The 24038-nt window shown below is 45.7% G+C and overlaps 2 protein-coding genes and 1 pseudogene across 4 annotated transcripts; 2 read left to right on the plus strand and 1 right to left on the minus strand.

Annotated features, from left to right (window-relative positions):
* The first annotated feature begins 259 nt into the window (after positions 1–259).
* Positions 260–2184, plus strand: LOC123111942 (uncharacterized). Of its 3 annotated transcripts, none has more exons than XM_044532825.1 (5): positions 260–537; positions 613–723; positions 822–984; positions 1059–1479; positions 1686–2184. In XM_044532825.1, exons 1-5 carry the CDS (start codon positions 350–352, stop codon positions 1694–1696), a joined length of 894 nt encoding a protein of 297 aa, XP_044388760.1. In that variant the 5' UTR covers positions 260–349; the 3' UTR covers positions 1697–2184. The 3 variants fall into 3 exon arrangements, with proteins under 3 accessions (XP_044388760.1, XP_044388759.1, XP_044388761.1); XM_044532824.1 differs by having other exon boundaries at positions 267–537; positions 1059–1601; XM_044532826.1 differs by lacking the exon at positions 1059–1479 and having other exon boundaries at positions 275–537.
* A 2977-nt stretch (positions 2185–5161) lies between these two features.
* Positions 5162–12454, plus strand: LOC123111944 (F-box/FBD/LRR-repeat protein At1g13570-like; annotated as a pseudogene).
* Positions 12455–12986: 532 nt separating this feature from the next.
* On the minus strand, positions 12987–15931 carry LOC123116163 (uncharacterized). The gene is made up of 7 exons (XM_044537163.1): positions 15754–15931; positions 15415–15653; positions 15178–15327; positions 14925–15086; positions 14667–14827; positions 14440–14536; positions 12987–13365 (listed from the first exon to the last, which is right to left on the minus strand). Exons 1-6 carry the CDS (start codon positions 15893–15895, stop codon positions 14476–14478), a joined length of 915 nt encoding a protein of 304 aa, XP_044393098.1. The 5' UTR covers positions 15896–15931; the 3' UTR covers positions 12987–13365; positions 14440–14475.
* Between the last annotated feature and the right edge of the window lie 8107 nt (positions 15932–24038).

Here is a 24038-nt window from a genome sequence, read left to right on the forward strand (position 1 = left end):
ATACAGCTTCGGTTCTGTCATGCTATCTCATACATACAGAGGCTTGTGTGATGCCACGCAAAAAACCTCTTTCGCACAAAAAGCTCCATTACTTTGTGTCGCCTATGAGTTCCTACAGTTGTGATCCTGGGAATACCTCCCTGTAGGACGACCTCGTATAGTACAACCCATATACCCATACGACTTTGGCGAGGGTGCTAGCGCAACTATGGCCACCAGGTGGACAAAGGCATGGAAACGTTGGTCTCCAGATATTGCGAAAAATTGTTACCCTATGTACCACCAGTAGTTTGAGATACTTGATGAGGCAGAAGTCACATGGAACCCGTGGACTCAGGACCAGCTAAAAATGGTCTTTGATGCTCGACACTTCACACCAGGCATGTTGACCGATAGTGCATTCTGGCTGACTCGCTGCAACTTATTGTTCCTGTGGTGTGTTGAACCTTACAACCCAGAGCGTGTAATGAGACAGTTCGGTCTCTATCAAGAAATTCCACCACCTTTTCCCAGACGTATCGACGAGGAAACACATAAGTAAGATGTGACATCCCTAAATAGTTAGTGTCATTTTTAATTTACTAAACTCACACTTTGTTACATAATTTGCAGGCTAACAAATATGGGCAGGGGTTGGAGTTTATACGATTGGAGGGAAGAGAACAGTGAATGGGTACACAAGTGGGAAAATGAAGCGCTAGCAGATATAGTGCGTCAACTTAGGTATATTTTATGTACATTATTTTTTTACGATGATCATACGATGCGTGAAGATGCTTTGCTTTCATCACAACGGTTTATGTAATTATTTAATTTCGCAGACCGTACGATGGAAGTACAGATCAAGCGTACAAGCAGTGGTACTGCATGAACACACGTGCTAGCCTGGCCAGTCAGCCAGCTACTATACCAACACATCTCACACAAGAGGAGCAGGCGCGGAGACATGTTGAGCTGCATGCAGCTTACTATCGTGACCACCTGGTAATCACTTGTAACTTTTTTAGGTCCATCATTTCATAATCATTTGAACTAAATAACATCCAAATATTGTTCAGCTTGAAAATGTCAACGAAGTAGGGCAGATGGCTACGGATAGCATGCCGGCCCAGGGCCCATATCGCAAGACATTCCAGAAACTTTTGCAACAATTCGTGGCAAAGAAGTTCAGATGCGGTAGAGGCGACGACGTTGCCACTGGAGCATACATGCCGGTAGCGAGGTCAGCCAGACCGAGTGCGGCACCGTCGTCCAGACCGAGCGAGGCGCGTACGAGCCATGAGCAATGGGGGGAGGGTCCGAGTACTAGAACGACATTGCCACGACATGACTCATCTCTGCCGCTGCATCGCTCTTCTTCGATGCAGCTTCGTCAGGGGCAGACATCTCAGGACCATGGCACGGGCTTGGATTCGATGCCCGAGCAGTTTCTTTCCCCTAACCCATATGCGTACACAGGATATGATGCATACACCCAAGGTGAGGGATCTCAGCCGTATCTCTCCACGCGAGGGATCCCCATGCCCGAGGAGACTCGTGTACCAGATTTAAACCAGCACCACGTACAATGGCCAGACAGTATAGGAGAGGGATATGCTCAGGTAGTCATGTTTACATTTCAATGCATTTACAATGATATCATATATTATCCTCTAACAGTTTGTTTAAAATGTTTCTATGTGCAGGACACACCTGATGTTAATTGGGGCGATGAGAACACCCAACGCGGCGTCAACACAGGCCTCCGGGGAGCATCACATGATCATGGCGTCAACACAGGCCTCCGGGGAGCATCACATGATCTTGGCGACACGGTTACATCATTAGTTACAGAGTTCTTCGGAGGGGACGTTATTGGCCCATCTTTTATCCCCCCGGAGTCACAACCATACGCCTACAATTACGCTTCAGGTTCGCAACAAGGATTCGCGACTCCACCACCTACGCAGGACTCACAGACACATGAAGCCGAATTGGAGTACGGCCACGGTCTTCGTGTGCCCCGGCCACCTAATCGCTTGTCGCCTTCCGGTCGTAAGGAAAGGCCAGGTGGTCGTCGTAAAGTAGGGTGATTCATCTATGCACGTGCGCGACCCATTGTATCTACATATGTGTGTATCAGACTTTTCAATTTGAACATCTATGTATGCTGAAATAAAAATGCACCAGTCAGGAACAATTTTTCCCGCCTATATCTCCCGTCATACTATCCCGCTCCACTCTTTTGCTTACGTTAGGCCGAAATGAATTTTTTTTTTAAATTTTGGCTGATGAATAATGTGCAACCATTGCCCGTCTTAGACAATGAAAAAAATATATTTTCAAGCAACGCTTTCCCCTCAATATTTTCCCGCAAACGCTTTCCCTCCATATGTTCCGCCACCCGTTTCCCGCCAACCCCTTCCCGCCATATCTTCCTGCCACCTGTTTCCCGCCATATGTTCCCGCCAACCCTTTCCCTCCATACCGCAGTCGTTCTTTCCCGCTATTTTCTCCTCTTTACCTATAAAACCCCCTTCAGACGGAGGTGGATAAGCATTCGAGTGTAGTGTAGTCGAGATGTCCCATTATCCTTTCGATCGTAGTTTTCACCCTGGGATGAGTAGCACTCTTCTGAGGCTAGCTACCGATTTCAGGATGGACAATAGGATAGTTCCATGGGACGATCTCACCGGTAGTGACACCATAATGAATGAGTTGGCTCACCAATTACGTAGGTCTGGGTGGCCTGAAAGGACCTATGAGGAGGTACGTAAAGAACTTCTTAGGTTGGATGCAAGGTGGAAGAAGGTTGTGGAGCCGAAGAGTGAAACTTTTAGAAGGACTGCAGAAAACCATCCATTTTTATGGACTGAGGAGAGCGAGGACGAAGATGATATCTTCATGCCGCCGCTTCCGGGTTCTGCATCGTCAAAGGGCAAGAGTTCTGCATCGTCCAAGGGCAAGAGTACTGCATCCTCGAAGGGCAAGAGTTCTTCATCGTCCAAGGGTAAGAGTTCTGCATCCTCGAAGGGCAAGAGTTCTGCATCGACGGAGGATGACGATGATGCCTTCATGTAGTTTTTAAGCTGTATTCCAGTTGTACCGTTTAATTCAGATGTACTTGCATTATTAGTTTGTACTCTCTTATTGTAAGGCATTATGTTCTATCTTAATTTCATTTTATAGTTGTTGCACGATGCTCGATAATTAGTGGAGGGAAAGAAAATGCCACTACTTTATTCTAAAACTATATATTTTTTCCATCACGACAAGGTACAACTGAAAATAAGATACAACACGACAAGGTACAACTGAAAATAAGATACATCGTAGAATTTAAATAAAGCTACATTTAACTACTGAAATGAAGCTACATTAAACTGCAGAAATAAAGATACAAATGATTGCGAAATTTAAAATACTACCACAGGAATCTACTGAGTCCAACGTGGATATTTTCCTTTTCCATCGCCAGCTTCTTCTGCTGCCTTGGCCTGACGAGCCCTTTCTTTCTTTCTCTGCCTCTCCGCCTCACGAGCCTCCTTTCGCTGTCGTTCCTGCTCCTCCATGCGACGAGCCTCTTCCCTGTTTTTCTTTCCCATTTCCTCAAAAAAACGGTGTTGCTCCGCATAGTATTCTTTTAACTCTCTCTCTTGCTCTGCTTTCTCCTCAGCTTCCGCCTTCTCGCGTCGCTCTTCCGCAAATAAACTATTCCACGCACGGCGACTTCTTTCACGAATCTCAGTCACTGCCCAAGCCGGCTTCTCCGTGTCAATCCAACGATAGTACATGCACAGAGGCGGAGGAGACTACAACAAGAAACAAGAATGTTACTAAAGAATCAATGAAAATACCAACAATATCTATTCGTGATGGTTAAACCATACCGGAGGCTTGTCGTACTCTGAAATAGCTACGGCAGGATCTTCCTCATAATTGGCGCACATGAAAAACTTCATGCCCAACCAATCTGAAAAATCCGTCACCTCCTTCACCTTGCAAAGATCGCCACACCAACACCGCAGGACTGCCACCCCAGGAGGCAAACTTGCAGTCTTCATTTTCCTCGGCCTAATGCTTTGATCCGAACAAGGCAAACTCATATCGACTGAAAAAAATGTGTACACACTTTGCGCACTGGCGATTTCTAGGATGGCTGGACGAGAGCCTCGGTGTCTTCTTTTATAGGCTCAGACGATTAATGATGGCGAGAAAATAAGCGAGAACAGAGAAAATTAGGCGGGATATTTTAGGATCCCTGTAGTGTCGGCACTACAGAACCAAAAGCAGGCATCAGTGTCCATATCCCCGCGCGGAAATCACGCTCTTGGGTGCTGTCACCTCACCTGCAGCAGCAATTTTCAAAGCATGGGAATGAGCGCCATTTGCCACAATTCTCATGTCGGTCACACTGCAGATCCACACTGCAAGGAATCAGCCCAGTTTGCAACAGCGAGCCCGTGAAATTAGCACACCGCATCGGATTCCCGCTCAATCATGAAAATCAGCATCACTAGCAACAAGCAATCACATACACGTGGGAATCAACGCCATTTATTACAGTGCTCATGTCGGCCCGGGAATCAACGCGCGCATGCAGCAACGGCCGCCTGCGCTAGTGGCGGCGGGGCCCACGCCTCGGCAACCGAGCAGCACCAGCTGTCGGCCAGCATTGTTAGCCAGGTGAGGCCGCCTCAGGCTGTGGCGGCGAGGCCCACTGGCGGGGCCCGCTCGCAGCAGGGCCTGTCGGCCAGGCAGCGACCGCGCTAGGGCTGGCCGCCTCGCCCGGTGGCCGCAGGGCCCACCTGGCCCGCCCCGTTCCGTTGCGCCGCGACGCACTGTGGGGAATCCGTTCGGCTGGGGTGGCCGCCTCCTGCGGTGGCGGCTGGGCCCGCCCGCCTCCTGGCGTGGCGGCAGGTGCCACGTGTCGCCTGCCGCGCCTGTCGCCACCGCTGAGGGGGTCCTTTTTGTCAAATTGATCCAGAGATAGTCTCTTTTGTCAATTCATCTCGGTAGGGGTCTTTTTGGACAAAAAATCGATTGTGTGAGGTGGTCTCAAGTCAGTGAGTGGGTAGACAATCCGACCCGCTCGGACCGGTGTCGTGTTCGGCTCTGCGGAGTGAGCCGAAAGGAAAGCCCAACAGTTGGACACCACCAACGCGGCGGCGTTCGTCAAAACCCAAGCGTTCACTTCCTCACATTTCCCAGAGGAGAAACATCGGACCGCGTCACCGCGGGGTCCCCTGACCCTCACGTGAGAAATGTCGACGCCGCGTCGGGCGGCCGAAGCCGCCGTGGCGGAGGCGGACGCCCTGATCTCGCTGCCGACGGGCGTCCTCGACGACATCCTCGACCGCGTCGGCCTCCGCGACGCCGTCCGCACGTCGGCGCTCTCCCGCGCCTGGCGACGCCGCTGGGAGGACCTCCCGTCCATCGACTTCTACTTCCCCTGCCCCGACGAGACCAAGCATCTGAGGGCCGTCGACAGCGTGCTCCTCCGCTGCCCCGGCCGCGTCCGGCGCCTCTGGGCACACCTGGACGAGCCCTCCGCAGGCCGCATCCACGACTGGCTCCTCGTCCTCTCCCGCCGGGGCGTCGACACCCTCAACCTCAGGCCCAGCTCCTTCGACGCCGTCCTCGCGCTCCCCTCCTCCGTCTTCGCCTGCCGCCGGCTCACCAACCTCCGCCTCCACGCCTGCGCCATCCCGCCCCTGCCCGCGGGCTTCGAGGGGTTTCCGGAGCTGAGGAAACTTGCTCTCACCTGCGTCCGGTTCCGGGAGAACGGGGAGTACCAACTGGAGGAGATCATCGCGACGTCGCCCTCGCTTGAGAAGCTGGTATTCTGGGAGGTGAAAATCCTGGGCGACTTCAAGGAGTAGGTGATTCAGGGGCCCAATATCCAGGACATACAGATCAGTTCGTCCAAAGATTTGGGCTGGATCCTTGGGGAGCTTCTGTCCCTGCACTCTGCCAACATTGATATACTGGACTATTTAGGGGGCCGCGATTTCGCCAAATTCCTCGCCGGCTTTTCGAACATTACCAAGCTTGTGATATGTACTCGGCATTCACCGGTACGTGCATATTCTCTCAGTTTAGTCTGTGTTACTACTCCCTCCCTCCCATAATAAATGTCAAAAACGCTCTTAAATTATGGGATGAAGGGAGTAATAAATAGTTATGCTTACTTTAGAGAGAATAAGCAAAGGTAAAGAAAGTGATAGGCGTTAGTTGTGTGTTTTGCCACCGTCTTGGGCTTTTCTGACTAACACACACGCTTAAATGTGCTATGCACAAATTATGCGCTAGGCCGTTTTGCTATCGCCTAGAGCCTTGGTGCGATTAAGCATGCTATCGCCTAGAGCCTAGGTGCGCCTAAGCACACACCTAGGCACATATGCCTTTTTAAATTTTTCTTGCATATATCATTCGGGACTCAGCCAATGGAAGGTTCTTTTTATTTTTGGTGTGCCTAATCTTCCTAGTATATCCTCTCGGCAGACTTTGCCAATCTCATAAGTTTGTTAATGCAAGATATTGTGAAAGTGATGTGGTTGTTGGGGACAATCAGGATTCATCCTAACTTTTTTTTTTAGAACATAGACGTCAGAGACGTCCGGCTTTAAATTAATAAAGCCCACAACATTAGGCAGCGTGCGAACAAGTATCGAGACCAAACTAAACCGAGGCTAGACAGCCAAGTTGCGAAACAGAGCCAAGAGGCGAGACCGGTGATAAGTGCGTTACATGGCATAGCTAGCCAGAGTAGCGAGCACGCAGGCTCAAAGAAAGCAGGACCAAAAGGGCCGCCTATCCCTATAAGGCAGCAGACGGAGGAGGCGACGGGGCTCGGGACACCGAGTAGACTGTGCGGAGCCGAGCGGTAGCATGTCGATGGAGATCAGCATCCTGTTGCCTTCCCAGCGGAGCCCACTGCTGCAAGAATAAGATGCATTTGAAAATAACATCGGCGGGGTGAGAGGGAAACGCTCCCTCAATAGTAAACTTGTTGCGAATATGCCATAAGGCCCATAGCAAGGCCGAAGCACACGTCCACATTATCCGGCGCAAAGAGCCCGGGATCGCAGATAAGTAAGACACAAGCTCAGAACGTGAGCGTGGATCCCAATCCACCCCAGCGGCCTCCCTGACTGCACTCCAAGCAAACCGCGCCAAAGGGCAGCGAAAAAACGCGTGGTCAGCATCTTCCGCGTTATGACACAGAGCGCACGGTCCGGAAGCAGGGCCATTGCGCTTGGCTATATTAATAGAGGTAGGAAGGCGATCCTGACATAATTGCCAAAGAAAGACCTTAATTTTTAGCGGGATTCGCGCCTTCCAAAGCCCCGTGGCTGCCATAGGGGCATGCCCGCGACACAGCTTCCTGTACATTGACTTGACAGTGAACTTGCCAGAGCCCGAGAGTCTCCAAGAGACCTCGTCGGCGGAGTCCGATAAGCGAACGGTCGCAGTCAAAGCCCGCACGTGATCCCACTCGGCCTGCTCCGGTCCCACAAGCTCCCTTCTGAAGAATATGGGGGGCGGGGAGGCACTGAGGGCCGACGCCACCAGTTGATTGGGATCAACCGCGATGGCGTAGAGGTGGGGGCACTCCGACCAAAGGGGTTGCTGGCCAATCCACACGTCGTGCCAAAACCGGGTGGAGCGGCCATTGTGGACCGTAAACCTCGCTCCCCTGGCGAAGTACGGTTTGAGGTATTGGATGGAGGTCCAGAAAGGTGACCCGTGAGGAGATGCCTCAAAGAAATTCCCAAGTGGGAAGTACTTGGCACGAAGGAGGTCAATCCAGAGGCCGGTCCCTCCCTGGGACAGCTTCCAGATCCACTTGCACATAAGTGCTATGTTCATCAGCTTAGAGTTGATGACCCCAAGACCCCCCTGGGTTTTAGGTCGACAAACGGCTTGCCACTTTACCATGTGGTACTTCCGTTTAGGGCCCGCACCTTCCCAAAAGAAACGTGCCCGGGGAGTGTCCATTTTCTTATGGACGCCATCCGCCAACAAGAACATACCCATGGCGAACATGGGTAAGGACGAGAGGCTAGAGTTAGTAAGGATTAGTCGTGCCCCTGATGACATAAATCGACCTCTCCATGGACATACCCGGTCCGCCACCTTAGTGTTGAGAGGTTCCCAATCGGCAATCGAGCATTTCTTCTCTGCGATCGGTAAGCCAAGGTAAGTGAACGGGAACTTTCCAAGCTTGCAATTTAGCAAGTTGGCCACCCGTTCGCTTTCGGCCGCGCCCATCCCTATGGACACCACTTCACACTTGTGGAAGTTAATTTTTAGTCCGGACATTAGTTCAAAACATAACAATATGGCCTTAACCGTTGCTATGCTGTGAGTGTCCGGCTCAAAAAGGAGTAGGGTGTCATCGGCATATTGAAGGTGCGACACCCCTCCAGGGATCAGATTGCCGACCACTCCACTGATGTGGCCAGCAACGCGAGCTTTGTCTAGCATGACACCCAGTGCATCTGCCACAAAGTTAAAAAGCAACGGTGAGGCTGGGTCCCCTTGACGCAGCCCACGCTTGTTGCGGAAGAAGTTCCCAACTTCTCCGTTCACCGCAATCGCCGTTTGGCCTCCCGAAACCAATTGCATCATACGGTGAACCCAAACTGCCGAAAACCCTCGATCCAGAAGGATTTGTCGGAGGAACTCCCAGTTCACTCGGTCGTACACCTTCTCGAAATCTAATTTCAGAAGTATTGCCGGCTGGCGGCTACGCTTGAGCGAGTGAACGATCTCTTGTAGGGCCAACGTGCCCTCCAAAATGTTGCGACCACGAATAAACGCCGTTTGATTCCTACTAATAATACGATGGGCCACCGGAGACAAGCGCGTAGAACAAGCCTTAGAGCAGATTTTGAACGGGACGTTGATAAGCGCTATGGGACGAAAAAGTCTAATATTGTCCGCGCCCTGAACTTTGGGGATAAGCGAAAGAACCCCAAAGTTAAGGCGCGATATGTCCACAGTGCCACGCATAAACCCGTTACACACCTCGAAAATGGGGCCCTTGAGGACTTGCCAAAAATGTTTGAACATCGCCACCGGCCACCCATCCGGGCCGGGTGCCGTGTCAGATTTCATCCCCAGGATCGCCTGGTCGATTTCCTGAGGAAGGAAGGCGAGGCCCAAGCCTTCGTTCTCTTCATCCGAGACCAGCAGAGCGGGATCCCAGATATCCGCCCGTAGGCGAGCCCTGGACTCCTCCCTGGAGCCCAGCAGCTTGATGTAGAAATCGTAAATGTGCCGGACTATGTCCTGTTGGCGCAATAGGAGCCCCTGCTCCGATTGCAACCTCAGAATGGCACACTTACGTCGCCGGCCATTGGCATAAGCATGGAAGTATTTTGTGTTTGCGTCCCCTTCGAGCGTCCACTTTATTCCACCCCTCCTACGCCAGTACTCCTCCTCTGCACGGAGGAGGGCCTCAACCTTTGCCTCAACAGCGTACCGCTCGGCCCATTCTTGCTCCGAGAAAACCCGTACGTCCGCAGCCGTGTCCATACGGTCGAGGTCCGTCACCAAACGGGCTCGGAGCAACTTATCCTCGCGGCCCTGGTTGGCCCCCCAACCTTTGAGCGAGCCACCTTGTTTGCAACGTAAATTCAAAATTGCTTCCTACTTCCTCTGTAAATAAATATAAGACATTTTAGATCATTAATATTTCTTTATAGAGGAAGTAGTTGTTATGTTGCTTGTTAGTTACAAAGTTGTACTCCCTCCGTCCGAAAATACTTGTCATCAAAATGAATAAAAGGGGATGTATCTAGACGTATTTAAATTCTAGATACATCCATTTTTATCCATTTTGATGACAAGTATTTTCGGATGGAGGGAGTATATATTTAATAATCCTGTCGTGATCAATATTTGTTTGAGACTTGTTGCAATTTTGTTGTTGTACAGACCTGTTTAATATGTATTTACAGATAAATTTTTAGCCTTTGCCGCCCGCCACTACTGATATTCCAAATTTGTGTACAAGAGTAATGTATTATTTCTCATTTATCTTTACTACTTGAGCTGTCCTTTTTGTTTTGGGTGTTAAGACTTGAGAGCCTTTCAAAATTGTAACATCCCACTCTCCTACACTTCTATAATTTTCTGAAACTGGGTTCACGCCTTTGTGAGTTGTGGATGCATGTGGCCCAAAGTTGTCTTTTAGCTCTAGCACAATAGAATGGCTTTTCTTATACATGAGTAAAGAATGCAAAATGTTGCTCAACGGTTCTAGGTTTACATGGAGTTTCAAACTTCTGACATTATGTCTTTTATCTTTTTCAGTTAAATGGGGCTATAATACTAGAGAGGCTTCAATGCAAATTTGGTAACTTAAAGAGCTTGACACTATATACACAATTTTGTGAGCTTGCCTCCATTCTATCAACCTATTGCTTACTAAGGAATGCCCCAAACCTTGAAAGACTCAAAATACTGGTAATGTTGAATGCTATGTTACAGATCATCTATATTTATATTATGTGAAGGCCATCATTACTACTTTCAGTGAATGACTTCTACTTGTTTTCATGAAGATCGACAATAGTGCCGAGCAGAAATTTGAGGCACATGAAGAGTTTCAAAATTCACAGTGGACCGGTGGCATGTGTGCCAACCTTCAGTTCATGCAGATGACTGGTATTCATTGGCTTCCAAATGAGATGACTTTTATAGAGCTTATTCTCTCTAAAGCAAGGCTTTTTTGCACATTATTTATTACTCATGGTGAGAATTGCTCAATGTCGAATGAGGATGCAATGAACAAGATACTAAGTTACAGAAGAGCTTCGACCTGTGCCGAGATTATGTTTAAAGGTAAACACTCCAGTCTTATCCTATTTTACTTTTTAACCTAATTCATTTTTCCAGAAGGTCCTGGCGTGTTTCACATCAGAATTCGTTTTTCTTTTATCTTTAGTTAGTCTAACTTACAGTGCCATGTTCTGATGAGGCTTTGCATTGCCTCTGTTGAAGAAACTGAACGGTTATATAGGCTAAACTAAATTTGAGTGCTCCACTCCCATTCCAGTCCATTATTCTTTACCTGTTCAAGGTTTTCAATATGCAACTTTGACCATTATTTTCTTAAAATTTTAAAGTAATACCCACACACCTTTTGAAATCAGTCTTGGTGAACAATCTGACACTGTTATTTCTATTGGATTTAATCTTGAGAAGTTCTACAACATGCATACCATAATAATTCGTTAATACCAACAGGAATGGTGTCAGTACATAGAAGTTGGCAGGAAGACAACGTATCACACGTGTCCTTGTATAGTCTTAACCCGATTTCTCCCTTTATGTGTAAACACTAAACAGTGTGTTCCTCTTGCAGGGAAAGCCAGTGTCACATTTTTTCGCAGCTGAAGCCTGCGTGTATGCAGAGCTGTCTCACCGGAATGCATCCAGAAAATCGCTTTCCCAAATCACTGGCATAGTTCTGTGTCCTGAAAGAAGCTTGCTTATGTCACTGGCACAAAATTTGTGATATACTTCAGTGCAGTAGCTTGTCGTGTCTGTTTTTTTTTTTTTCTTTTTCTGAACTGAGCGTGTCTTGTTGGTACTTCTGCTGTTGCGGGTTAAACTCTTTTATGAGATTCAACTTGGTCTTAAAACCTGGACTACCTTAATCGGCGAACATTCGTTGGGGAGCATGGCAATATGTGTTGTCCGTGGATGGCAATTTTGGCAAATCTGCCCACTTCAGTTTCTGCCCAATGCTTGCCGTGCTTTGTGAAGAAATTTGCCATCCCAGAGAAGTGTTTGTTTTGACTTGCGACGACATTAATTTCCATAAAAGTGTTTGTTTTGCCATGCTCTCCCAGAGAACGTCATACAATAACATTATTGTAAAACTTTGCTTGACTCCATAAAAAAATGAGGTGGCCACTGGCTTAGGAAAACCTAAGCAAAGCCTCCAAGGCTGAATAAGAGCATCTCCATTGCAGGGCGCTTGCGCAGACACTCAAGGAGACAAAAAAAATGCAATGAAATGAAAATCAGCGAAGCGTTTCCTGATCCAATGTTGAGCGCTAATGTTAGGCGCTAATTAATCTCGAAGTGGCCATAAATCTTGAACAAACACCTTTTTATCATTTCCTGCTCCGTCTTTTGCGTAGGTGTTGAGTGAGACGCCATGATAAGTTGGCCCAACTCTTGATCGGGAAGGAAATTAATCCTAGCGCCTCGCGTTTTAGGTGCGCTTGTGCTGCTTCACTTGAGGGTGTTCATGACAACCAAATTCTCTGATAAGGATTGGTAAGGTAACGCTGCATTCGCTCTTGTGACCACTTAGCAGAATCTAATGATGGTTAGAATTTTTTTTTCTGAGAACCACAGTGCAAATATAAAAGCTCATATACAAGCACACATACTTATCCCTATCAATGCACGCCATACCGCTGAAAGAATAATATAGGAAAACCTGAAATAAAAATCCAGAAAATATGAGAGCACACATGTCAAGTTTAAGACTTGAATCCAGGTGAGCGGATTCCAACACAAGGAACCTAGCCATCTAATCTATACTTAGTTCACATAATGATGGTAAGATTGAGACGAATTATCATAATATTGGTCCCTCTTTAATTAGATTGTATTCAAGAATTTGCACATGTTATCTATCATTTCATCAACACCTCAAAAAAAACTATCATTTCATCACCGACACCAATCCAACAGGCAATCATAGAAAAATGATGTGAATTATCAGAAGATATGAGATATTAGAAGAGATCACAACACATTAGTTTTGATGATTTGCAACACAATATTTCAGGATATCACATCATAGTATTTTAAGAGATATGCAAGATCCCTCGCAAAAAAGAGAGTAAAATGCAAGATGTTCATCCTTCTCACATTCGCTTTTCTTTTTGAATTTTTTAGGTTCCTCACTTTATTTTCATTTTGTTTTTGAAAAGTTTGAAGACACACAAAAGAAGAAAAAGACTATGAAACTTCCGAGTTGTCTGACTACAAGAAAAGGACACGTCCCCTAAGGGCCTGGGTTTGAGTCCCAGGGAACGCAAAGTTCTCTGTTTTATTTTCCTTCATACGCCGTTACCATGGTCTGTGAGAAAATCCTGGCCAATTTGCAACTAGTGTTGCATTTCACTCTGAAAACTTTGTAGAGGTTTGTACAACCATTTTCTGCAACATTGTTTCTGCGCGGTAGAACAATTTTGTTTCTTCCATTCTCCTGCTCTTTCATCTCTGCTGCTTGTTGTGTGCTTTTGTGACCGTGGGCTTCATCTTCTTCTCTCGAGCCGCCGGGCGGCCATTTCATATTCCTTGTGATTTTGAGTCCAAGTAAGCATGGCAGCTACGGCACGTTTGTACTAACTGCAAGGAAGGAATCATATCCAAGGTGAGTTCGTCACTTCATTCAAATTCCTCCCTCGTTCTTGTTAAGAATATATCGCCCTTAGTTATACTTAGGCCCGCTGTACATAGCAAGTTGCTGCTGTTACTACCTGTATATGTTCTATTTAGGCCGTAACAGTGTTCCTTGTGGTTTACTGACACGTTTGATCTCTAATGCAGATTAAATGCTACACAATTGCGAAGATCATAATAGCAATAGGATCTAAAAAATCTCTGCCTTGCCATCCTTCTGTTTTTCTCTGTCTTTTCTGAATCAAGTGATCGGCATATGGCCCTTCGTTTTTTCTGAATCAAGTGATATAGATAGTCCGTCCATTCTGAGGCACTCAATCGCTGAAGAAAACAAAAACACATATATCATTGGGAAGTTCATTACAGTGCTAGACTGCTGGGATAATCACAAGGCCAGCCACATCAGGCCTTGTTCGGTTGAGGTGGTTTGTGAGGGGGATTGGCAGGGATTGAGGGTGATTAGATCCCCTACAAGCCAAATTCCTCTCCAATCCACTCCAATCCCCTTGGGAGGAGGATTAAACGAACAAGGCCTCAAGGATCTCAAAAGGGAAACCTCCATCCACAAGGCGTATATCACAGGCAATCGCTTAGCATTATGACTTGGAACCACTCAGAAGAATCGGAAGGAAACTGGTACCATAGTGCAGTATGGCTCGGATAGATCAAGTAGCAAGAGAGGGGGGAAACCTTTCATCTATGAATTTGAAGTAGCACATACATACAACACATCAGAAGGTGCTGCCTCTTTTGCCAATCATCTCTTGTATGAATTTTGTTGTTAGCTTCCAACCAAATGGGGATACTAGCCAAGAAAAGTTTCGGAGAAAACAAGTTCCCTGAATATAAAAACCTCATGATCCTCCCAGCTACGTTTTTGAAAATCTTGACTACAATGGACATGGGGTCTTCGACTCTCAAGTTGGCATCCGCCAGGTTCGAGTTTAATAAACAATAATAGGTACTCAGCGAGGACTGGCGAGTTCTAAGAGAGAAACAACAATAATTGAGCTATGTTACCTGTGATAAATACTTCTCTGAAGTTCCTGCAGACTCTTACGCTTGTGCCTTGTCCCTCTTCTTTCCAAAATCCATAAGCACAAACGGTTCTCTTTCCCTGGGGATATTTACAACACGATGATCGTATTAATCAATTCACTATGTTTGTGACCATTAAAGAACATCAATTGCCATAAAAAAATCATGACATAATGATAACCCCAACAAGAAAATGGTGTATCTCATACCCTGTAATATTCGACAGTATATACTTGAAAAGATAAAAAGTGGGAATCCGGATCACATCGCACTGACCCATCTTGTGGATTTCAGAGTAACCTTGGAAAGCATATAGTTGGTTCACATTCCTCATCCACTCACACATCCTTCTGGCCTCCTTGGCAACACCCTTGAAACCAACATGATGGTTATTAGCACAAAAGATTGAATGCAAGTACAAGTTTAATTTATTTTTTTGTCGGCAAATTGGCAGGGCGCGCACATACCACCATAGCAGCAGCGGAGGCATCGGAACGCGGCCCTGTCATCATGTACATAAGACTCAGCGCGCACTGGCGGATGCAGTTGCATAGTTTGATCTCCACGTCGGTGGCTTCAGCCCCACGTGTCAGCAGCTCACAAGCCAAAGCGGCCTCGTTGGCGATGCACTGAAATCCACCTCAAAGTTTTGACAAGACATACAAATCACAGACTGAAAGGTGATCGTTTGGGTTATGCAACTGGGCTGCCTGCACATACCACCAAGCTGGCGGCGGCGGGTTCGGAGAATTCTCGCCCCACGACGATGAGGTGACAGGCGCGCTCCTGGATCTTTTGGCTCAAGAGTTCCACGTTGCGCACAGGTCGGTCTCCCCACACCGACATGAACCACAGCTCCATGTCCAGGCACTTCAAATTGGTGAGCACGAACAAGTTAGTACGGATAAACCCTCATTGGTTGGTTAGAGGCATATATGCAGAGGCAGGAGACCCTACGAATCTCGCGGCAGCAGTGAGGGCATCCTTCCCATCCGGGAAGCATCCGGTGATAACAGCATCATCAACCGGTGGTCGGGCTTTGAGCGGACACTCCTCAGGCTTGCCGCCGGCGGCGGCGACGTAGTCCATGAGGCGATTGCGCCGGTGATACTCCTTGAGGTAGTCAAAATAGAGGCGCGAGGACCTGTAGTCTTGTGGCAGCAGCCGGTCCCAACCCCACGCTCTCTCGAATATATCTGGACACAGAGAACACGACGATGGCTGGTTGTTAGTAGATGGGAAAAAGCTGAACTCAAACATTGACGGAGAACGCAACGACAGGTAGGTTATATTTACCTGGGTACAGGAGGATCCGTATCGGCGGTATCCTGCGCATATCATCCGGACCTCGCCGATATTTGACCCACGTTTCCATGTACAGCCTATCCTGCGCTTCTTCGTCGTGACGGACACGGGCTCCATTGTCCATTGGGACCATTCCCAGTCGCCCACCCCAGAGTCTGATCTATCTAGGGTTTCCTCCGCGGAAGCTGGAAGGGGAATGGGGAGCTATTTCGGAATTTGTATGCGAGCGGGAGCCGGGAGATACTGCTAGGCCGCTTGATGTCATCATGGTGGGCCAGCCCATAAATAGTACTCCCTCCGTCCGGAAATACTTGTCGGACAAGTGGATGTATCTAGATGTATTTTAGTTGTAGATACATCTATTTTTATTCATTTCTTCGACAAGTATTTTGGAACGAAGGGAGTATACACTTATTACGTAGATGATTCCCTTAAAAAAACTTATTACATTTTTCTTTCTTTTTTAGGATAAATTTTTTATTACGTGGCGATGATTCCTCGAAATCACTAGTTAAGGAGTACTCCTTGCAGAGATCACTCCAATTTCCCAGGTTGCGATAAGTGGCGCGCTGCATGTGCGCCACTTGTCGCAACCGGGGAGTTTTCTTTTTTTTCGTAGATCCGTTTATTCAAAACGTTTTATCTCTTAAACCGTGCGTCCAAATCTCGAACCGCTTTTGTCATTGGACTCCTCATGTCGAGATCTTCAAAACTAGATCCCATGTTGATAGGTTTTGATGAACCTTTTTTACGAAAAACCGGATGAAAAAACTGAACCAGAAACACGGGGTTTTTTCCCTTTCCAAAAGAGGCACGCCCGTGCCTCTTGCGAAAGCAAAACCGTGCCTCTCGCGGAAGCAAAACTGTGCCTCTCATGAAAGAAAAAACAGAAACCATATTTTTTTTTCCTTTCCAAAAGAGACACGTCCATGCCTCTCGCGAAAGCACAATTGTGCCTCTCGTGAAAGCAAAACGGTGCCTCTCACGAAAAAAAATGTCTTTTTTTCGTTTCCGAGGAGGCACGGCCGTGCCTCTCACGGAAGGAAACAAAATAGAAAACACATTTTTTTTCGTTTTCAAGAGGCACGGCCGTGCCTCTCGCGAAAACAAAACCGTGACTCTCGTGGAAAAAATGCATTTTTTTGCGCAAAAAAGTTGTTTTTTTTCGAAAAAAAAATTGATCGAGAAGCTAGGGAAGACCGGTGGAAAACCAAAACGTAAAAAAAAAACGGAAAAAAACCCGTTTAAAAAGCCAAAAAACGCATGCGAAAAAATAAAAAAATAAAATCTGGAGGGAGCACCCAAAGCGCGACACATGGCAAATGGCTGAGAGCGTGTCAAGTGACGCTGATCGTTGTAAGGCTCCCGAAGGAGAGCTTGTTAATTAGTTGCTCCCATAATTCCCTCCTGCCGAATATCTGCAGGGCTGGCCCTTCTCGAAATAAAAATAAAAAACTACCGGGCAGGCCACTCCGGAGCTCATTATCACGTGTTTTTATATAAATCCAAAAAGGTTTATATTTAATAGAATATCAAATATAATGCTAATAATCATTTTTAAAATGTAGTATTTTTAATATACGAAAAATAAAAAAATATACCTACAAATAAATGTCCATATATATTGGAAAATACATACACATATATAAAAGCTGTTCACGAAAATTCATATTTTAAAAAAAATCATGCTTTTCGGAGTCCTCATTCACATGTCAACCGTTGTAATATATGATTATTTAATTTCAAAAAGGTGTTCCGATATTTCCTCAAAAATAAATTTAAAAAAAAATTATGTATATATTTTCTCACACGACAGAATAACTGGTGCCCTGGACCCCCAAGTGGTGCAGCAGGGCTATTTTTCGCCAGTCGCTAGAGTTAGTTTCGTGTCGCCTCTCACGCGACGCTACTGGGTCAACCCAGCACAGTAGTTGTGCTAAACAAAATCTATGATTTACTTGTCGTTTTTCAGTGTTGGCATCAGATTTTTCGCTGGTTTCTTTCGTCTTTTTTCTTTTTTTGTTCTGTTTCTTATTCATTTTTCTACGTTTTTTTTCCTTTTTTCCAATACATATATTTTTTCACACACATTTCTGTACATCAAGTACATTTTTTTATAGATGTGTCACATTTCCAAACTACATGATAACATTGTTTTTCAAACATATGTTTTGATGTCTGTTTTTTCATACACATTGTACATTTTTCGCATACATCTAAAGCTTTTTATCATTAACAACATTTTTAATACATTTTAAACATTTTTCAAATACATATTGAAACTTTTCTTTAATGATACAAAACAATTTTCAAAATGTGAACCTTTTTTGCATTATATAAAATCTTTTTAAAATGTCAAGAACATATTTTTGAAACTCTTGTTTAATAAATAAAATGCAATGTACATTTTTTGGAATGGTACAAACATGTTTTTTGAATTAGATGAACATATTTTTACATTGCATAATTTTTAAAAGAAAGTGTCCCGTACATTTTTCTAAAGCACCTGAACATTTTTAAATGTCACAAACATTTTTTTAGAAAGCTACAACGTTTCTTAAAAGTTGCACGAACATTCTTTTTACACTAGATAAACATATTCTAGATGTGTGAGAACTTTTAAAGAAATAACTAATGTAATGTTATATGTATATATATTTAGCAATGGAAAAAAACTAGTTAGGTTGATGTGAGTAGTTGATGCATGCACAAGTCTATTGTGACAGACCATACATCCCTCGTTGTAGCCGAGGGCGAAGTGCAACTCGCATTATGACATATCCCGTCCTCATGTGGTGTGACCACACGACCAGCCTCCTAGGATCACGTGGCTAGGCTACGTGGGGTCATGTGTGGCCCCTAAGGCCCATTTCTTGGGCAGCTAAACATTCTGGAAGAATAATAACACCTATTTTTCTCAAGTTTTCGCGTAGAGGGTTCCATTATCACTAGCATAAAAACATGCAATTTCACCCTCTACAAGTTATTAGATATTGAACATGATAAAAAATTGCATGAAAAATTCGAAAGTTACATAAGTTTTCGACCTTGTATATAATTTTGGAACGACCTCCAGAAGCGGGCGGATTTGTGCCAACACTTATTGGAACCTTCAGATGAAATTTGGTCAGATCCTCCAAGCTATTTGAAAAATTGCTTATTTATAATTCAGTCGAAGCCTCCGAGTTGTAAGAAAAAGTGTGTAGCGGTCTAATTTTTGGGTCCAGCCTATATGTACCCCCTTGGCCTCTTCTTTCCCACCAATTCACTCAAGAGCTTTCTTTCAAATACAATTTGAATAAGAGAACCTCCAAGTCTTGTGTTGAGTTTAAAGGACACTCTACGAGGGGTTGAGTGTGAAGGAGATTACATCTTGACACATAATGTCACGCCCAATATGCGATACTATTCTAAAGAGACTCGAAGGTGCCACCAAGGATAGAACCGTTTATTGATACGCTTTTGCAAGGTGGATATCATTACATCAACATTACATAATAGATGGGGATACATACAAAAGGCATATAATGCCACACGAATACAACATCATCTTACATAAGAGCACCATCCGACTATGGATGAAACACAAACAAAAACTCAAACGACATCCACCCTGCTAGCCTAGGCTGCCGACCTGGAACCTATCCCCTGATCGAAGAAGAAGCAGAAGAAGAACTCCAAAACAAGCAAACATCGCTCTTGCGTCACGATCATCGCATAACCTGTACCTGCAACTGTTGTTGTAGTAATCTGTGAGCCACGAGGACTCAGCAATCCCATTGTCATGGGTATCAAGACTAGCAAAGCTTAAAGGGTAAGGAAGGGGTAAAGTGGTGAGGTTGCAGCAGCGACTAAGCATATATGATGGCTAACATACGCAAATAAGAGCGAGAAGAGAGCAAACGGAACGGTCGTGAAGCTAGCAATGATCAAGAGGTGATCCTGAACTCCTACTTACGTCAAACATAACCCAAAACCGTGTTCACTTCCCGGACTCCGCCGAAAAGAGACCATCACGGCTACACGCGCGGTTGATGCGTTTTAAATCGAATCTGGTGTCAAGTTATCCACAACCAGACATTAACAAATTCCCATCTACCACATAACCGCGGGCACGGCTCTCGAAATTTTATACCTTGCAGGGGTGTCCCAACTTAGCCCATCACAAGCTCTCATGGTCAACGAAGGATATTCCTTCTCCCAGGAAGACCCGATCAGTCTCAGAATCCCGGTTTACAAGACATTTCGACAATGGTAAAACAAAACCAGCAAAGCCGCCCGATGTGCCGACAATCCCGATAGGAGCTGCACATATCTCGTTCTCAGGGCAACACCGGATGAGACATCCTACGAGTAAAACCAGCCCTCAAGTTTCCCCGAGGTGGCCCCGCAGTCTACTCAGTTCGGACCAGCACTTAGAGAAGCACTGGCCGGGGGGGCTAAAATAAAGATGACCCTCGGGTTGGCCGACCCAAGGGAAGGGTATAGGTGGTGGTGAGGCAAATGGTAAAATCAAGGTTGGGCCTTGCTGGAGGAGTTTTATTCAAGGTGAACTGTCAAGGGGTCCCATAAATCACCCAACTGCGTTAGGGACGCAAAATCCGGGAACATAATACCGATATGACAGAAACTAGGGCAGCAAGAGTGGAACAAAACACCAGGCATAAGGCCGAGCCTTCCACCCTTTACCAAGTATATAGATGCATTAATAATATAAGAGATGTTGTGATATCCCAACATAATCCTGTCTACCATGGAGCAATCTTCAACTTCACCTGCAACTAACAACGCTATAAGAGGGGCTGAGCAAAGCGGTAACATAGCCAAACAACGGTTCGCTAGGAAGGGTGAAAAAGGTTATAGGCTAACATGGCAAATTGGGAGGCTTGAAGAACAAGTGATAGGTAGCGCAGCAAAGCGATAGAACGAAGCAACTAGCATAGCAATGATAGTAGTGAGATCCAAGGTGACGGTCATCTTGCCTGAAATCCCGCTAGGAAGAAGAACGAGTCCATGAAGAAGATGAAGCCACGAAGACGAACCAAGCATAGTCGAACGAATCCTCACGATCGCAACGAAACAGGAACTAACGAGAAGGGACACAACCGGAAAGAAACAAACAACATGGTAAATGCACAAGCATAAACATGGCACGATGCACAACCAAGTATGATGCATGTCCGGTTTAATGAGGCATGGCATGGCAAAGTGCACAAACAATACTACAAATTAAGTGGAGCTCAATATGCAACGAGTTGCATATTGACGAAACACCACATTCAAATGTTTAGTTCACTCTCGTTTAGGTACACATCAATATTAAATGTTGGTTAACATGGCAAGAGGTGAAGCATAATAAAAACTACCTATCTAGGCAAGTTTAAATGAGGCCGGAACAACAAACAACAATTCCGGAAAATCCTCACATGCATATTTCGAATTTGGTACTGTTCTGCCTATTACATAATTTTATAGTTATTAAACATGCAAAGTAAGTGAACCAAGTTAATCTATGCATTTTTCCACCCATTTACATATAAAGTTTATTAAAATTGGGGCTACGATTATTTAGTTATGAAACAAATCATTTTGGCATGCCATTTAGCAAAATAAATGCAAACAACATTTTAAACATTTTAAGCATGGATGACATCAGCATATTATGAAACTAGATGAAATTCTAAGCATGTTACATGTATAAATTATTTTAATCCGATGCATGGTTCATGAGTTATTAAATGCATGAACATGGAGGGGATTTATGCAAATCTGTAAATCCTAGATAATGACAAATATTCACAGGCAGGGAAAAAACATATGTGGGCCGAATCTGGCTGGCCCGATAGTGCACGGGAGAGGCTGGGGGGTTTCTCACCATGGGCCATGGCCCGGTCCGATGGAGGGGGAGGCTGGAAGGGGCGCTAGGCCTTGCCAACAGCGCGAGATGTGGCCCGACCGTGGTCAACGCGAGGCGAGCGAGCTGCTCCTTCTTGTTACTGAAGAACAGAGGCAGCTGCAGGTTCAAGGCAACGTAGGAGGCGGCATCACCGAAGGTCCTGGCGCCGGGGTCGGCGGGAACCGGTGGGAACGGGGCGGATTCGGCAGCCAGGCGGCGGAGAGGGGATCTGGTCCAGATCGGGGCCGGGACGCGAACTTGACGGGCGGCTATGGTGCTGCAAGGACATGGCAGGGGAACACATTCAAAGAATTAGCGGTGAGGGAGAAAGGAGATATGAGAAGGAGAGGGACGGGCAGAGGGAGGCGGACCCAGATCCGGTCGCAGGAGGTCGCCGGTGTGTCTGTTCCCTGCCGGATCAAAGCGGCGGCGGGCTGGCGGAGGAGCTGCAAGCTTCGATGGGGCGATGTGGCGGCGCCGCCGCCAAGTGGCGGGCAGGGGATTGGGTCGATGGGGAAAACGAGGAGGAGATCATGGGAGGCGCTGGTTGGTTCACTGGTGATCCCGAGGAGAACCAGAGAGAGTGGCGGCGGGGAGGAGGATCCCTAGAAAATAGGGTTTGGTCCAAAATGGACTAGGGGTAGACTATATATATATATATATATATGGGGAAAAGGGAGGAGTTGGATCGTCCGATCAAAATCCGACGGTCGAGAAAAGATAGGTTAGGAAAGTCTAAATAAGAAACGGAGACGTTTTAGAGATGTTTGGGGATGATCCGGATCCATCGGTAATGACAGACCGGTTCGGGTTCGGGTAAGTTTCGGACGCGCGGGAGGGGTTTGAGCAAAGTGCTGAGAGGGTGGGCATTTAGACGAGAGGGAAAACAAGGACAAGCGGTCTGACAACAGGTCAATGAAGACAAAGAGAGAAGAGGTAACTACGAACGGCTACGAGGTTTTATGAAAACATGCGGATGCAATGCGGATGATGCGATGATGAAATGCATGACATGAACAAAATGCAAAACGAAAGACAAAAACCCAACCACGAAGGAAATATCATATCGCATCTCCGGAAAAGGCAAGAGTTGGAGTTACGAATATGGAAAGTTATATCTGGGGCGTTACAACACTCCGCCACTATGAGAGGATCTCGTCTCAAGATCTAGGATGGCACCGAAGGGAAAAGGAAGAGGAAGATAAGAGGTAAACTAAGTTGCTTCTTCGACAAACGAGTGAAACCATGAACCTTGAGAGGTTAAACAATTTCAAGAAAAGAATACAGCGGAGATGAATGAAGTTGAGAACACTCCGGTTAAATGGATAAGCATGAAAAGAACACGATCCTCAATTCGAGAAGGTGAGTAAAGAGAGCAACATCACAATGCCTCCGGAAGAAAGAATGGACGATAGATCATTGGAATAACAAAATGTAGGAAAAAATGCCAACTTCTGCCACAAATGAGCTTGGAAAGCACCCTTCCAAGAAGGTTATAACGAAGTCATTGGAAAACCAACAACGAAACGAATAAGCTTGTAGTGGGCTTATGGAAAACTTCTCAAAATTGAGGCAAAATTCTGCCACTACGAGAACAAATAATATAATTGATAACACCAACGAGATGAAAAAACTTCTTCCGCCAAGATGATAGAGAGATAACTTGGAACATTGATAATCACCACAATAACAGCATTCCTTAGGGAAGGCTTTAAGTGAAATATGACACAAGATAACTCCAACGAAGAGATTAATGGATTTAAAATACCTCATTCTTGACAACATCTGAATCACGAAACATGAACCGAATTTGTCAAGAATGATATAACACCATCTCAAAAGATAAGGTAGGAGAATTGCACTTCGAAATGCAAGATGAAGAATACTTGAACTCCCCAAAACAAAACATGTGTTTAGCACCATGTTTATTTTAGAGTGTAGCTTGGCGGATCATGACTCCGAGAGAAAAACTTGACGAACAATTGAAGAATGAAAAGAATCCTTGACGAACCACCATGTAGAGCCTCAATGAAGAACTCTGGTAATAAAAGGATGATAAAAAGAAAGAGAAGTTGAAAACACAAGGTGAAGCCTTGCAATGATTTAGATGGAGCTTCGCGACGATAATGCGGAAAACTTGGAACTCCGGAAAAGAAAAGAGGAAACACTAGAACCGAGAATTACTTCATCATGAACAATCTCCGGAAGAAAAGAATTGAATCACCTCGAGGAAATAAGAATAAGATTTATTGTATGCTTATCCTTCATCAAATTAAATTGATAACAAGCAACGGATTTGGCATACTACTTATTCTTCTTGAGGGATTGAAAAGAGATATAGCGCCAACTTGAAGAAGTTGTTGATGGGACCACCGGTGGG

This window comes from Triticum aestivum, chromosome 5B (assembly GCF_018294505.1).
Source record: "Triticum aestivum cultivar Chinese Spring chromosome 5B, IWGSC CS RefSeq v2.1, whole genome shotgun sequence".
Classification (NCBI taxonomy): Eukaryota; Viridiplantae; Streptophyta; class Magnoliopsida; order Poales; family Poaceae; genus Triticum; species Triticum aestivum.

Coding starts and splice junctions, on each gene's coding strand:
- LOC123111942 (XM_044532824.1), top strand. CDS start 350: ATGGTCTTTGATGCTCGACACTTCACACCAGGCATGTTGACCGATAGT. Junction 724..821: donor GATATAGTGCGTCAACTTAG/GTATATTTTATG, acceptor TTAATTTCGCAG/ACCGTACGATGGAAGTACAG. Junction 985..1,058: donor CTTACTATCGTGACCACCTG/GTAATCACTTGT, acceptor AATATTGTTCAG/CTTGAAAATGTCAACGAAGT.
- LOC123116163 (XM_044537163.1), bottom strand. CDS start 15,895: ATGGTCCCAATGGACAATGGAGCCCGTGTCCGTCACGACGAAGAAGCG. Junction 15,087..15,177: donor CCGCCGCCGCCAGCTTGGTG/GTATGTGCAGGC, acceptor GGTGGATTTCAG/TGCATCGCCAACGAGGCCGC. Junction 14,537..14,666: donor ATACTGTCGAATATTACAGG/GTATGAGATACA, acceptor AAATATCCCCAG/GGAAAGAGAACCGTTTGTGC.